We start from the raw sequence: 16,115 nt of genomic DNA, 5'->3' as shown, positions 1-16,115 counted from the left end.
GCCACTCCGTCAGGCAGCTCTGTGGCACACGGACCCGGGAAGAGTTTTGCCAAGCAGTACCAGAGACAGAACTGAGGGAGAATTGCCAAGGCCGGGGCGGGGAGCACATACCCGGGCTTCATGGAGACAAGAGAATTGGGACGAGCACTTGGTGTGTCTTTCAGGGTAGACCCAGGGGCCGTGGCCTCCATGGCTGGGGCCCTCACGCCCTCTCCTCTCTCTATTCCCTTGGATCCTAACTCCGGCGGGAGAGAGCCCGACGATGAGCATCTCCTCCCCATCCACCGTGGGCCCAGGCTGAACAGTGGCATCTGCTTACCGAGTGTCGAGATGACAGTCCACAGCCCTGGCCACCCTCCCCCCCAACCTGGTAGACCAGGAGAGAACACTTACCCCTCCCCGCCCCCCCAGCCCCTTGGGTCCTTGCTCGGCCAGGCTCATGTTTTCTGGGCTCCATTGCTGGGTCAGCTCTATGGAGAAGGAACCAGCAGAGGCCACTAGGTGGCAGGATGGGACTGCATTCATCTTGACCTCTGCTCTGCCAGTGATGCTAAGAGGACCATTTGGGGTAGATTCAGCCTGAGATCTCAGCCTGAGGGCTGCAGGTGACCTTGGGAGCTCAGAACTCAGTGGCTGCTCTTCTGCTAACAGCTCCCTTGGCTTGGGACGCCCCTGCCCAGCCACTGCCATGCAGCCCCGTGATTCTTCCTTGCCAGGGTCCTTCACAGCCTCTAGTTAAGTCCTGGTGCCTTGGTGACAGGGAGAGCCTGCAAACTGGCCTCTCTCCACTCCTGCCCATGGCCGCAGCCCCACAGATTGTCCTTTCTTGGTCATGTCCCTTCTCGGTTGGCATTAAAGGCCCTTCACAGTGGGATCCGAACCAGCATTTGCACCTTATTTCGAGCTCTAGCCAGAATGTCCTGCTCCCTTTTCTGAAAATGCCTCATACTTTTCTAATCCTTGTGCCAGGCCTCATGACCCATGACTAGGAGATCGCTCCCAAACTGCTCTGTAATGGAAGTCTTTCTGCTTTCTAAAGGCTGATCAAAGACAACTTCCACTTCCCGACCCTCCTCAAATGCTCAGGTTTTACCCCTGGACACTGGCCCACCCGGTTCACTAAAGTCACTTATCTTCGCTCTTGTGCACATCCTGCCTCTCATCATTCAGCCTGAGAGCTCAAAGGCAGTGGACAATGTCTGGGCTCTTCCATTGGCCTCTGACCCTGAAGAAGACACACGAGGATTTAGAACTTGCCAGTTCCTCAGCAGAGGATGCCCTGAATGACTTGGTCAGCCCTTTCCTTCATGGCTGTGGTTTCCTGGGTCCTTTGGGATACCCAGCAGAGCTTTCTGTTTCATCTGATTTGGGGAGGGTGTTTTCTGTTCACAAAGGCCTCCTGCTCCTCTCCTCTGCGCTGGCAGAGTGAAGACCCCAGGACCCCAAGGAGCAGCTCTTCATCTCTTCCTTAGCTGGTGGGCACCCATCTGGCTCCTCCATTGGAGCCACCATGCAAGGGTGGGTTGCTGGCAAGAAGGACTAAGAGGCTGATGCCCCATTTGTTCCCTCATTCCCTGGTGAAATGAAGCACTCTGGATCTTACTTGGGGAAGGTACTTCGTGTTTGTAATTGAATCCAATCTGGTTCTCAGGCCTCTGGACACTGGTGTGTGTCTGTGACTGAAGGACTTCTGGAGGTTGCTAAGATGGACTCTGGAGGGCCTCCTGACTTTAGGAAATGAGAGATTTCCTATTGTCTCCTCAATCACCACAGGCAGTTTATATAAACTTGAGGTGTGATGTCCAGTCGGTCCACAAATAGTTAGGAAGTGTCTGCTATCAGGTATCAGAGGCAGCTGGTGGCATGACTTCAATTTGTGGCACTTTCCTTTGCTATAAAATGGGGGTGATAACAGCACCTACTTCTCTGAGTTGCTGTGTAAAAAAGCTCTGAACACAGTGGCTGGCACATAGTTGGTGCTTAGCAAGTGCTAATTCCCTTCTCTCGGTGCTGGGGAGACAAGGACTAAAGTCTCCGCCACTGAAGAGGACACAATCACAGGGGACATGACGTGCCCAGAGCTGTACAAACAGTGAACAACAGGAAGGCACCAGAAGTTGGTGGGGCACATGGTCTTCCTGTGGGGGAGAAGATTTCCTCGGGGATTCAAAGGAAGTAGGCAAGCATTGTGGGGGGTAGGGTCAAGGAGGAGTAGCCAACCAGGGCCCCCATGTCCTTCCACTCTTGGAAAGGTCAATTTTTCTTGGCTTTGTGCATTTGGTGTTCTGGTTTATGTACAACCTAGACTCAACACTTCTCCGTTTTCTTGATTCCTTTGGTTCTTTAAATATTCCCTTAGCACCAGTTCTAATCACTAGGTCTCTAAGTCCCTGGTACCACTTCATTTTTTGTTCATTTTTTTTTCTTTTGGATGGGCCAACATGAGGAATCTAGGCCTTTGGGTCATTTAGGTCCACTTCTTCATTTTACAGATGGGAAAACTGAGGTTGAAAGAGGTTGCCCCTCCAAGTCCTTGAAGCATAGATTGTGAACCCCTTAGTGTGGTCTTGGTTTCTCTGAAGGGTTTCCTGGGGAAGAAGGAGAAATCCACACTTGCTGTGGCATATCCAAAGGAAGACTCTAAAGGGATGATCCTGAGGAGATAGGGAGCCACAAGGCAAGAAAAACTTTAGGTTAGGAACAAAAAAGTAACACTTTTTGAGCCATGAAGGCTGGGAGGCCCTGATGGTTTGAACATTGGGATGGGGAGGGATGAGGCCCCGTAATTCAAGGAGAGAATGAGGGTGTCTTGCCTTTGGAGCCTGGAATTTAGGAGATTGGGAAGAGCCCTCAGGACCTCTCGCCTCATTTCTCCCTGATCATGAAGTTACCTCCAAGTGATTGGCCCTGCCTCTATTGGTTCCTTCTCCAGTGTATTTCCATTGCTGGCTTCCAATTGGTTCTAATCAATATGGTTCTGAGCCTAATTTAAACCCATGTTCTCATGGGGGCTTGTGGCAGAAAAATGGAGTTCTTAAGTGGGGCTCTGACCTCTTTTCACCTGGGTCCCATCTCTTTCTTAATCCCTCCATTATGCCCAAGCCACTAAGCCAAGACACTTAGCCTTGCGTTCCTTCATTTGGCACACACAAGGATGTGGGCTCCCCACCCAACATACAACATGACCCAGGCAGCAGAGGCTTTGTCCACTTGATGCCTCCCACATGCCTAGTCTGGAAAAACTTGCTGGAATGATGATGGATTTCAGGAAGGAGACTTTGTGGGTTCTGAAGTTGGTGGCCTTTGGCACATCCTTGTACCTGGCCCTAGGAGAGCCTAAGGGCCTCCCTGCCTCTTGGCCATCTTTCAGGACAAAGATAGATCTCTGCTGAGGGTGTCTCCCTGTTTTCAGTCATTGAGGTTTTAATAATCAGCTCATTGTCAGCAAAGTGATCTCTGGTATTATATCTCACACAGAATCTAAAGTGGAGACATGCCCGTAAACCACGGCCACTGTGGGGTCTTCTGCTCTAAAACAGAAAGATGGAGTTAGCTGTAGGGCATCATTTGTGAAATCTACTTTTCTCATAGTTGTCACAGTGAAGAGAGATCTAGATATGAAGTCAGGAAGACCCAAGTTCAAGTTTGGCCTCAGATATTTGCTTCCAGTTGACTTTGATAAAGTCATTTACCTTCTCTGTGTGCCTCAGTTTTCTCACCTGTAAAATGGAGGTAGTAATAGCATCTATTTCCCAGGGTGGTCACAAGGATCCAAACTTTCTCTATCTCTTCTTCATCAAAGATGTCCTTGGTATGTGGAGATTATTCTCATAAAGATTTTCTGGAGGTGAGGGCGTCCAGTACTAACTTGTGTATAGAGCAGGTGCTCACCACATGATCTTTCTGGTTTTCCAGATACAAACCCAGTGCCACATTGATGCTTAGAAAACAAAACCAATCAGAGAACTTCCCAATTGGAAGGGATCCTTACTTAGAGATTATGGGAGTCCCCAATGTGGCCATTTAATAGATGAAGAAACTGAAGTCCTGGGAACTCTGTGCCTGTGTCTGTGTGTCAGTGTGTGACTTGCCCTGGGCCACAATGCTGCTATAGGCAGATATCTGTCATTCCCAACATGAATGAAGTACCAATGTACAGGAATCTGGTCCCAGCCTGTCTCACTCTCAGCAGAGGCCAATTGGCTGATCACATGCTAACCATGTTGTATGTCTTCTCTCCAGAGGCTACGCAACAAAGCACACTGTGGAAGGTCTGGAGCCCAGAACCTTGTATAAATTTCGATTGAAGGTCACCAACCCCTCAGGAGAATATTACTATAGTCCGGTTGTGTCAGTGTCTACTACCAGTGAGTATGGACTTGTTCTGCCCTCACGCTCCCAAGCCCGGGAAGCACTTTCAGATGAATGTGGATGGCGGTTGGCTTACAAAGGTCTGGAAAATGGGCAATGGCCCTGTTGCCTGGCCAGACTTTGAGGCAGCAAGAGAAAGTGTAGGTTGTGGCTTCATCAGTTGGGAGAGCTGTCCCTTTATGCTGGAAGAGGCCTGGAGGATGGGCATTTTTAGGGGCCTGGATGGTGCGGGGATTGGAGGGATGCTGCAGGCCGTGCTCGACTGGGGTGCAGGGGAAGCTGGAGATGAGTCTGACCCTTCTCACTGCCCTCTCCTTTCAGCATGGCTTCCTCATGTTCTCTCCCCTCTGGGGATGCCCGGGAGTTCCTGCCACCACCAGCAGGCCAGCTTAATTTCTTCCATCAGAATCAAAGCAGGATCTCCATGAAGCGAATACCCTGGAGGGAAAGGGCAGGGGGCGGGGTTAGGTGCCACTGGTGGGCCCGCAGCAATGGTTCAGAGTGGGGAATGCTGAACTGTCCAGGAGCTCTGGCCTGAAGGATGTGGGTGTCTCCTATGAGCTGGCATTTATAGACCCCTTAAAGTTTACAAAATGCTGTATAAACTCTCCAAGACTGCTTATTTACAGAAGAACCTCTGGTCTGTATTGGAGGGAGCTGCCACACTGGGAATACTGGCCGCCTGTGAAATCCCAGGTTCTGACCAAAAGGACATAACTGTAACCTCCTGGGACTCTCCCTACAGCCCTACAAGAAGAAGGGGGAGACACCGCAGGGCTCTCGTGACCCCTGGACTGTTGAGGAAACTGAGGTGCAGGCCGGTGAGGCACAACTGGATCCCAAGATCCCAGACCCTGAGTCCTGGGATCTCTCCCCTGCCCTCACTGTCTCCATGGGATTGGATACTGTTTGGGAAACGATTGTAGCAAAGGCCAGAGCTTTCAGGAGTGACACCAGGGTGAACCCGACCCCAATATGTGGCCTTTCAGAGGCAGTACCCAACCCCCAGACCTCTTCTTTGGTGGCACCAAGGCTGTGAAACATCCTGGCCTCTGGAGGCAGTGACTGCTGTGGCCTCTGCAGTATGGAGATGTGTCTGTCCACATGGATGTGTATCCGTCGTCTGTGCACAAAGAGAGCCACCTGGGCACTGCTACACGCTCATGTGGACAGACTGATGTTGCTTTCTGGTGATTTAAGCTGGGCCCTTTCCAACTTGAGTTCTGGTGCCTCAAGTCTAGATATGCGATGACTCATGCACTGAGCTGCACAGGATGTCTTAGATGGAGAAGGAAGGGGCCAGTGTTGGACTGACCCACGAGCCTGAACAGAGGAGCCCGCTGGTGTTTGCTCCCCTCATGCTAGGGGGAATGGGTTTGCAAAGGGAATCCCCAGGTCAGTGAGATCCAGCAGAACTGATTGAGCCAGGACTCGGCCTTGAAACCTGGACTGGGCCCTGGGGAGAGCTGTGGAAGATGTGATGCATGGCGGCCGCAGTACCAATGGCAAGAGCAAAATATGGGACTGCGGGATGAAGAGGGGAGAGACAGTGTCACTCAGAGGGAGTCGGGCAATGAGACTGCCACTCTGTCTCAGGAAGAATCACTCTTGGGAAGCAGGGGAACCTTTCTTTGTCCAGCTGGGTCAAAATTGTGAAAGAATTCCCAATGCTAATCGGGAATACCTCAGAAGAAACGGGCCTGGACAGTCATGCATCGTCTGTAGGAGCCGCAGGTCCGGGGCAGGGAAGGAGTTCTAGGAGATGGCACCCACATTCCTTCTTGTAGAAAGTAACCATCTTTGCAGGGATCCTAGAGAAGCCCCTGGCTGATGCAAGAGTAGTTTGAGGACCACCGACCTCTGCCCAGATAGCACCCATGGTCCTGCAAGATAGGATGGGGATGGATGGGAGGCCACAGGATGGCCTGGAGAGAGCAGGGCTTTAGTGGGGCCACTCAAGGGAGCAGGCCTGGGGCCAGAGACAGAATCAGGAGGGGCATCTGGCTAGGTGTTTTGTGCCCTCCTCGATGGCTGCTGCCAGGCTTAGCAGAGAGCCCAGCTTGGCCTTGATGGACAGACGAGACAGATGGGGAATGGCCAGGACATTGGGAGCATGCTCGTCACATTCCTCCCTTGTAGGGTCAGGCTCTCCTCAGCTCAGTGCTGTTCTCATTGATTATCACTCAATAATAACGTGATATATCTCATAGACTATATAATAGTATTGTGTGCTTATCACCCTCAAACCAGCAAGTGCCAGCAGACAGACCGGGCACCCTCCAGAACTGAAAATACTCTTGGGGGACAATCATCGCCATTCCATTGGAAGCTGTTTTTGCTTTTCTTTAAACCCTGACCTTCCATCTTAGAGTCAGGACTGTGTGTTGATTGGTTCCAAGGCAGAAGAACAGGAAGGGCTAGGCAGTGGGGGTTAAGTGACTTGTCCAGGGTCACCCAGCTAGGGGAAGTGTCTGAGGCCATATCTGAACCCAGGATCTCCTATCTCTAGGCCTGACTCTCTATCTGCTGAGCCCCCAATTGGAAGGTTTTTGTTTAAGGGTCTCCTGCCTGTTTTTGCAGGTAAAGTACACAAGACTTGCTTAAAGGAAGCACATACCTTTAATCCAGGGCTCCTTGGATAGGAAGAAAGCCAGCTGCCACTGGCCAGTGCACCCAGCCCTTAGTCACTGCTTCCAAGGGAGCCCCCAGCACTGATTTTGAGGCCTTGCCTACACAGCTGCCACTAGGTGACCCTGGTCCGGCCCAAGAAGGCTTGATTTCTGAGATTCACTTTGATCCTTTTCTGCTCTGTGGGGGCTCTGCCTTTGGGTCCAGCCTCGCTCAGATGCACTCCAGGGCCTGTGCAGGCCCGGAAGCCACAAACCAAGGAGGGAAGGGTGGAACGCCGGCTCTTGGCCACCTCTGGGGAAACCCCCTTCCATTCTCCCCCCAAATCTCGAGTCAGTGAGCAGAGCTGGGGCATTTTGTCCACCTTGGCGTTCTCCTCTGCCCAGTCCTGGAGCCAGGGCCGGGAGGTCTAGGGTTTGCCAGTGCCAGGCCAACCAGGGCACCATTCGGTGTCTCCCAGGCCAGAATCTCTGCCCTGGCACCAGTGAGGGGAGAGCCCCGCTCTAAGGCTGGGAGAGAGCTTTCCAAACCCCAGAGGTGGGTGGCAGGGCTTGGCCGAGGCTTGGGTGCTGTGGAGGACCTGACATCTCAGAAGACTCTCATGTCCCCTGCAGGGGGACGGCAAAAAGCAGTGGCCGGCGGGAGCGCTGCGGACATCGGGGCCCCGGGGAGACGGAGGACGATGCGCGCGTGGGCAGCTCGGCGCTGGGGACGTCCGAGCCGAGCTGCTTGTCGCCTCCGTCTGCGCATCTCGCCTCCACAGGGACAAAGCGGAATTGAGGATGGTCAGCGGTCTCCGAGGAGGCTGACTGTGTCCGGGCGGGCAGGCGGCGCCAGCCCGGGCCAGCCGCGCAGCTCCCGTCCCCGCGAGAGTGCGAGGTCGGCCGCGCCCCCTCGACTTCTTTAAGCCCTGAAGGAGTGCTGATGCGCTCAGGCACCGAGTCGGAGCAGAGGCGAGCAAGCGTTGGGGCAGGGGCGAGCGGCCACTCTGGGGCCGGCTCCCGTGGCCGGGCGTCTCGGGGGGACGCTGGTGGCTTGTCCTCGCCCATGGGGGCCTCTTCCTTCTGGCTGGGGGGGGGCTGGAGCTGCACCCGGACACGGCAGTTTGGGGTGTGAAGGCAGAGCCAACGTGGGCGATGCCACTTGGAGAGTGCGGGGGTGTCGGGGGGCACCATCGACCAGAAGGGCAGCTTCGCCTGCGCCGAGGAGCTGCTGCGAAGGCCCCTCGGAGCCTGGCTCTGTCCTGGAACCACCAATAGCGGAGCACAGTGGACAGCGCTGGAGCAGGGCTCTTCCTGCGGACAGTTAGAATCCAGTGTTTGAGTGTCGTGTTACAGATGGGGAAACTGAGGCTCAGGCACATGGCTTGGCCTCCTCAAGATTGTGCAGCCGATGATGAGCCCTGGCGTCTGCTCTGTGTCTAGGCACAGGCTTGGTATGGCTCCTGTGCACGTAGGGTTAGCCCGTGTACCGGTGTGCGAGTAAACATGTACATGCGCACGGTGTGCCTTACATGACCCATGTATGAGCGGACAGGGTTGGCACGCATGCACATGGGAAGCGCTGTGCATGTGGACAGCATGCATGCGCCTTGAGCAATCACACGTGTGTGCATGCACACGGGAGTGCAGGGGTGGGGACACATGCATGCACACGCATGTAGGGTAAGGAAGAGAGACGCCAGGCTGAGGGGCAGCGGGGGAAGGGCAGAGAGTGCCGACAGGAGGCCTCGCGGCCAGGGAAGGGAAGGAGGCAGCTGGGTTTTCTGGAGGCGGAGCCAAGACCCCAGAGTGCCTCCACTGAGACTGGGACGTGGCCAGAGCCAACCAGGGCCTTCCCTGAACTGTGCTCAAGAAGCCTCTGGCCTCCAGGCTCCGGGAGCCCCTCAACCCTGAGGGCTCCCCACCCCCTTCTTCCCTCCTGTCACCCCAAATAAGCCATGTGACACCATTTGCACTTTGGGTTTGGGCCTGTCTTAGATATCAGCCAGGGGACTTGGCTCCCCCCGGAGGGCTCGTCCCAAAGCTACCGAAGCCCTGGGGCTGACGGGGTCATCTCTGAGGGAGGCGGGCAGCCCCCTCATCGGAGGCACATCCTTGCAATGACACGCATGTGTGTGGAGATGACCCGTGTGCAGCCTGCCCGGAGGCGTACGTCTGCAGGTGCAAGGCCCTGGGACTGAGGCTGGGGCTCACCTATCCCAGAAGGCTCTCTGGCCTGCCGGTGCCTGGGCAGAGCATGCAGTCAGAGGTGTGGCCCCATCAGGGCTCTCCCTCACTGCGAGGGCCGGCCCCCTGTGGCCCCCTTCCTCTCCTCCTTGTCGCTGACTCGTTAGGGCTCTCTCCTACAAGGGGCTGCCTCCCTCCAGCTCTGGCCTCACTCAGCCTCTCTCAGACTTCGTCCCCTCCTCCTCTCTGGCACACTTCCCTCCCCCCCCCCCCCCCCCCCCCCCCCCGTTTCCTCATTCTCTTCCTCCTTTCAGACTAACCCACTTTGTCTCTCAAAGGGTAGCTGTTCTCCTGCTGGGGTCAGAAAGGACACAGTGAATATGCATGGCAGAATCCCCGAAAGGATGCTCATTGGGGGGGGAGGGGAACCATTTGTCTTGTTTTCAAAGTCTTTGAGGCGCTCTTTGGTACATAAAGTTAAGTGTATCGTGACTGGCAACGCTCTGGGCTGCTCCTTTTTTTGGTTTTAAGCCCGAGTTCTAGACTGAAGTGGGAAAGGAGGCGTTCCAAACCCCTCTGCCACACCCAAAGAACAGGGTTTTCCCCATCTTTTAGCTCCAATCCAGCCTCCTTCTCCTGAAGGACCCTGCCAGAGCAAGGCCTCTGCTTGGGGCCCTTTTCCCAGAGCTCCAGATGAGTTCAGTGATGCTCTCTAGGACCCCCAGGGCCTTGGGGGGCAGTGCCTGACGGAGGGTGCCCAAGTGGAATCTCCTGCCCTTGGGGTGACTGTTGTCTGTCTGGTTCCTTCAGGAGAGCCCATCAGTAGTGAGCATTTCCACCGAGCTGTTAATGTGAATGATGAGGACCTGCTCGTCCGGATACTCCAAGGAGGGTGAGAGAACCGTCTCGGGTGTTTCCCCCCAAAGCCCACACACGTTCTTCTTGATGCCGGGAAGCATCAGCACTTCTGCCGAAGCCCCAGAGCCTTTGTCTAGAGCAGTGACGGGCAACCTTTTGAGCTTGGTGTGGCAAAATTCGCCCCAAAACCGAGCATAACTCGGTGATGTGTCACTTCGAGAAAAAAGCCTCCTCGGCATGTCGCCCCATACTCCTCTGTGTGCGGCCCCGTGCGGCTGCGTGTCATCGAAAATACACGTCATCGGTTCACCATCACGCATGTAGAGGCCTCCACATTGAGCTTGGAGGAAAGGTAGAGGGTCAGATGAGGTCATCACATCACACCACCAATGAGGAGGCAAACAGGACATCAAGTCAGTGTTTCACTCGAAAGAAACCCAAAAAGGCACCTAAAGACATTGGGGTGGTTTCTGTGGGTGGGCTCCTCAAAGCTCCAGCAAGATGTCTCAATGGCATGTAGGATCTCAATTCTTTTGGAATTTATCAGGCTGAGAGCTTGAGAAGACGAGGCAAATGAGAGGAGCTACAGAAGACAAATGTCCCCCTCAATCAGACAGCTGGGGAGCAGCTCTGATCTCCTCAGTTTGTGCCTGTAAATGTTGTTGTGGCAGGCAGGGGCAAGGGGTGGGAGGAGAGACCCTGCCTACAGAAGAGCTCGTGTTCTTTGGAGCCAGAAACACCCTTACAAAAGCTATGTTTGACTATGTTCTACTAAATTAAGGAGGGTAGGCCCTTCCCTGGGTGTTTTCCCAAGTCCCCAAAGAATTCAGAGTTAAGATGAGACTAGGTTTAAGTGTGAAATGACATGAACTTCCCTTCTTTATAAATCTGACACGAGGAAATAGAATTCTTCTATTAAGAGCTTCCTTCTCTAGTCAGAAACAATTTGCCTCTTTATAAATCCTATTTGGCGCCGTAGAAGGGATGGGGCTCCTCTGTCCAGTTTGTTCTTCAAGCTAGCTCTTTTCCCAAGCTCCCCCTGAGCTGTAACTGCTTGGGGCTGGGGTGGCCTGGGATGCGAGCACTCATGCCTCTTTCTTTCTCTTTGGAAGCCATGTTAAGGTTGATGTTCCCAATAAGTTTGGCTTTACGGCCCTGATGGTGGCTGCCCAGAAAGGTTACATACGGTATGTTTGCTCTTCCTGTCTCCTTTGGGGGGGAAGTGGGCTCTGTGACTTCTTCTGAAGTGGTGGGTCGGGCTTGGGATGGAAGCAAGATGGCACTGGGGAAGAGGATGCCGAATGCGAGCAAGGTGGTATAGTCGGGAGCCTTTGAAGAGTGGGCCCTTTGGCATTTCCCAGCTCTCTTTGTGCCTCTGTTTTTGAGACAACCTGGAATATGGAAATCCGTTTTCTCCCCAAAGGAGAGATTTTCTCCTTAGAAACTTAGAAGACGGCCCATCCCATATTTTTTTACATTTCTTTAAAAAGTAGTTATGGATGGAAGCCCCAGATGACCAAATGTTCTGCTCCTTTCAGACTAGTGAAAATCCTGATTGGTAACGGGACTGATGTGAATATGAAGAATGGAAGTGGGAAGGACAGGTGGGTGACAACGGCTTCATTATGGAGTTGGACGGAGCTCCTTGGATGGCGGGGAGGAGTGTGGCCTGAGTGATCTGGTCTGCCAGCTCTGCGGAAGGACTTTTATTGCCCTTTTCCTGGCAGGAGCCTCTCCTCGTTCCCACATCTGGTCTCTTTCCCTACATGCCACCATCTGACTGGTATCCCCAAGTGCAGCTCCAGTCAAGTCATTCCCCTTTTTAAAATAAAAGTCTTCAGCCAGTCCCCATCCTACCACATTCAGGGTAAATGCCTTGGTCCTCAGGCTGAGCCCTTTATGCTCTGGCCTTAGCCTCCAGGTCTAGCTTCATTTCCACTCTCCTTCTTTATGTCTCCCATGCTCTATTCAACATTCTCTCCACACAGCCAGGTGGCACAGTGGATTGAGCCCTGGGTTTGGAATCAGGAAGACCTCTTTAGTGCAAACCTGGCCTCAGACACTTCCCAGCTGTGTGACCCTGGGCAAGTCACTAAGCCTGGTTCTCATGTGCCATGAGAAGCCAGGATCCCTCGATTCGAACCAACATCTCCAATCAGATCCAACTGTTGAGGGGCCACAGCTCTCGGAAGGGCCTCATTTGTGACTTTTTTCTATAGCTTTGTTTAGGACCCACTAAAAAATCCTGCCTTTTGCCCAGCTAAAACTAATCCCTCTGCTCCTTTGATGACTTGACCTTGTTCCTGAAGCAGCATTTCCTACAGATTCTTCCTTCTTCATTGTCAATATGTCTGACTGTGGGCAAATCATTACTGCACCTCAGTTTCCTTGTCTTTAAAATCATGAGACCATCCAGGATGGCCTCTGAGCAAGATCCTAGGACACAGTTTACTTTCCTGGACTTTAAAGCAATAAACCATAATTATGAGAATTTAACTTGAATAAGAAAGCAAAGATGAAATCTCTCTTTGTCCTGGAAAGCTTCATAACCTCAGACCTTACTCTTCAACTTTTCTTTGTTCTCTATTTTCCTCCTTCTTTGGGCCTCTGTATTTGAACTTTAGAAGCTGGATAGGAAAAAGAAACTGTGGCCAGGGTGGATAGGCCCCATGGGTGTTCAGCCTGAGATGTAAAGCAGTCTTTCTTCACGAGGACCCTGAGAAAGTAAAAATATACAGGGCTTTTTGGAGAGCTAAAATTCATTCCTACCTTTTCTCTGCTCACATCCTGTGTAGACGATGCCTTTATTTTTCTAAAATTTTGAGCTTCCTTATTTGAAACATCATCTACTTGAATGAATAATGTCTTTTGGGTTAGAGAAAAATAAGCAAGCTAATAGTGGCCCAGTGATTTCATTGGTAAGGGAGCTCCAGGGGAGGAAACTCTCCATGCAAGTTGGTTCCTTTCATGCAACCTAGTTTAGAATGTTTTTACATTTTTATTTTTTCCATTTGAATAAGTTTATTTAGTCAATTTAGAACATTATTCCTTGGTTACACTAATCACATTATTTCCCTCCCTCCCCTCCACCCACTCTTCCTGCAGCCAACATGCAATTCCACTGGGTATTACTTGTGTCCTTGATCAGAACCCATTTCCATGTTGTTGATGTTTGCACTAGGATGTTCATTTAGAGTCTCCATCCCCAGCCATATCCCCTCAACCCATGTAGTCAAGCAGATGTTTTTCTTTGGTGTTTTTACTCCCACAGTGTTTCCTCTGAATGTGGATACATTCTTTCTCATAGATTCCTCCGGGTTGTTCAGGATCACCGCATTGTCACTAATGGAGACGTCCATTACGTTTGATTGTACCACAGTGTATCAGTCTCTGTGTAAATGTTCTCCTGGTTCTGCTCCTCTCACTCTGCATCACTTCCTGGAGGTCGTTCCAGTCTCCATGGAATTCCTCCACTTTATTATTCCTTTTTGCACAATAGTATTCCATCACCAACATATACCACAATTTGTTCAGCCATTCCCCAATTGACAGGCATCCCCTCATTTCCCAATTTTTGGCGACCACAAAGAGCGCAACTATGAATATTCTTGTATAAGTCTTTTTCCTTATGATCTCTTTGGGGTACAAACCCAGCAGTGCTATGGCTGGACCAAAGGGCAGACAGTCATTTATCGCCCTTTGGGCCTAGTTCCAAGTTGCCCTCCAGAATGGTTGGATCAATTCACAACTCCACCAGCAATGAATTAATGTCCCTACTTTGCCGCATCCCCTCCAGCATTCATTACTTTCCATTGCTGTCATGTTAGCCAATCTGCTAGGTGTGAGGTGATACCTCAGAGTTGTTTTGATTTGCATCTCTCTGATTATAAGAGATTTAGACACTTTTTCATGTGCTTATTATGTTTTTACATTTTTAAGGGTTTTTTTTTTAATATTTACAAATATAAAAACCATCCTTGGCTTCTTGGCAATATATCTGGCCCTCCAGCCACATCCGTGGCCCAGAATACAGAGAGATGAAGTGACTTACTTGGAGTCTCACAGCTAGTATGTAAACTACCAAGTCTTTCTGGCTTTGAAACAAGCTCTATCCACTAAGTTACACTTCCTTTCTAACCCAGCAAAAGATGATGACTTCATTATTTTCTCTTTGAACATCACAAGCAACTTACTCTTTGTACATAAGGCCTTTACAGTGCACAAACTAGTGCTTCTGGTGACTTCCTTCCTATGCTGGAGCTCAGCTTTGCTGCTGGGGTAGGAGGGAATCACTTCTGCAGAATGGAGAACTTGCTCTCTAACAGCCTGTGGAGTGCCTAAAGACTCCAGAGATTTACCCAAATAATGTTATTCCACAGCTGCTTTGGCTCACCAGAGAAGGGAGGGGGTCCCCAGTCCATCAGCGCTGCCTTTTGGCCTTTCTTCATTTTCTATTCCAAAGCCTTGGTATTTGCATCCTCCAGGAATATCCAGGGGTTTCTCACCCAGGTCAACATCTGCGGGTAAAGCCTAGTCAGCTGAGATGTGGGCCTGTGGTCCATATGAACCCCGGTGCTTGGGTCATCACCTTGACGCTCGCCCTTCTTCCTGTTGCAGTCTGATGCTTGCCTGTTATGCTGGACACTTGGATGTTGTTAAGTACCTCAGAGCACATGGCGCCTCTTGGGATGCTCGAGACCTGGGTGGCTGTACAGCCTTGCACTGGGCTGCTGATGGAGGTCACTCGAACATCATTGAATGGATGATTAAGGATGGTTGCCAGGTATGAGTTTTCAGTAGAGCATTCCACCTTCCAGAAAAAGGGGCATCGTCTAAACCTGCAGAGCACACCCAAAGGTGCTATCTCTTGTCACCCTCAAGAATGAATGTAGGGAATGGTCCACATTAAGTCATTTTGATCAGTAAATGCTTTTGCTTTTTATCAGAAAAGCTGATGGGCCTGGAAAAGAAGAACATCAGATGTTTGGGACGGTCACAAGATTTCTAGAGGGCCCAGAGAAGGTCATTCAATGTGGGAAGAAAGGATTAGACAAGAGAAGGCTAGTTCTGTAGCTCAACGAGTTGCTTTTATAATTTGATTTGTTTTGCTCTAGATTTGCCTTTCAAGATCCTCCCAATTACACTGACACCTTTTTGAGCACAAGACCAGGCTTTGCCAATAGCCCAGTATTTTGGTACTTCTGAGGGTCTTCCGCCTGAATCCCTGTATACTGAGATGCTTTTGAGACCATGCCACAGAAGGGATCAGTTTGAGTGGCACAGCTTAGCCAGCCTTCTGCAGTTATTAGGGCATGGATGGAGAGAAATGTGATCAATCTTAGTTACCTGTGATACCTTTGAAAACTTATGCAGGACCATAAGGAAGCAAAATTAAAGTTTCAAGCAATAGAAATAAGGATTGATGGGCATAATTCTCCCCTAATTGAGACTGCCAGACACTGTCAGGTGCTGAGAAATTAAGTGGATGGCCTAGAAAATAAACTCAGCTTAAGAAAAGTCGTGTCTCTTAAAAAGGCTAGTAGCTTGTTCAGGCTTGGTTCCGAAGCATGATGTCATACTTGGGGCTCTTTGGGTTTTTGCATGGCTGAGGAGAGAAAGGTTTCCTTAAAGAAAAAACCAGTGGCCTTCCCTTGGCCACAAAGTCCTTAGAATGATTCTTCTCTGTTTCTCCTGTTATTGGACCATGTTGGAGGACTTGGGAGAAATCTGGGCAGTTTAACCCAGCAACTGATTATAAGGATACAGAGCATTTGTGAGCAACACTTGGCCTGTAGAATGATGGGAATTACCAGTAATTGCTAAATAACTAGATCCCGAATGATTAAAAAAAGATCAAATATTCTTTGGGCTTCCAAGTCAACCTATTTTTGGGGTAGGTAAATTTGTACTTTTTTCCCATTAGCGTGACAGTAAACTTGTAAATATGAGCAGAACAATGGCTATGCCAATAGAAGTAACATGGGCCATGCCTGTCTAGAGTCGGCACTAGGGTAAATGAACCCAGTGAGAATTGCTACCTAAGCTTGACACTGGGCCAGCTGGCTACCTGGCAGGCTTGTAGACCAAGTC

General features: G+C 51.1%; 1 protein-coding gene across 7 annotated transcripts in view; it reads left to right on the top strand.

Annotated features, from left to right (window-relative positions):
- The window catches only part of FANK1 (fibronectin type III and ankyrin repeat domains 1), a 72,386-nt gene that overhangs the window by 53,998 nt on the left and 2,273 nt on the right, over nucleotides 1-16,115 (top strand). For 5 of the 7 annotated variants that reach the window (XM_007478232.3, XM_001367757.3, XM_056795206.1 and 2 more), the window contains 5 exons: nucleotides 4,243-4,367; nucleotides 9,978-10,059; nucleotides 11,138-11,212; nucleotides 11,564-11,629; nucleotides 14,643-14,808. In XM_007478232.3, coding sequence (XP_007478294.1) covers nucleotides 4,243-4,367; nucleotides 9,978-10,059; nucleotides 11,138-11,212; nucleotides 11,564-11,629; nucleotides 14,643-14,808 — 514 coding nt within the window. The remainder of the gene's footprint in view (nucleotides 1-4,242; nucleotides 4,368-9,977; nucleotides 10,060-11,137; nucleotides 11,213-11,563; nucleotides 11,630-14,642; nucleotides 14,809-16,115) is intronic. The other 2 variants (XM_056795215.1, XM_056795220.1) reach the window with 2 other exon arrangements.

The sequence above is a fragment of the Monodelphis domestica genome, chromosome 1, assembly GCF_027887165.1.
Source record: "Monodelphis domestica isolate mMonDom1 chromosome 1, mMonDom1.pri, whole genome shotgun sequence".
NCBI classification, from domain to species: Eukaryota; Metazoa; Chordata; class Mammalia; order Didelphimorphia; family Didelphidae; genus Monodelphis; species Monodelphis domestica.
The sequence above is the reverse complement of the archived record's forward strand: the minus strand, read 5'-3'. Positions and strand labels throughout refer to the sequence as shown.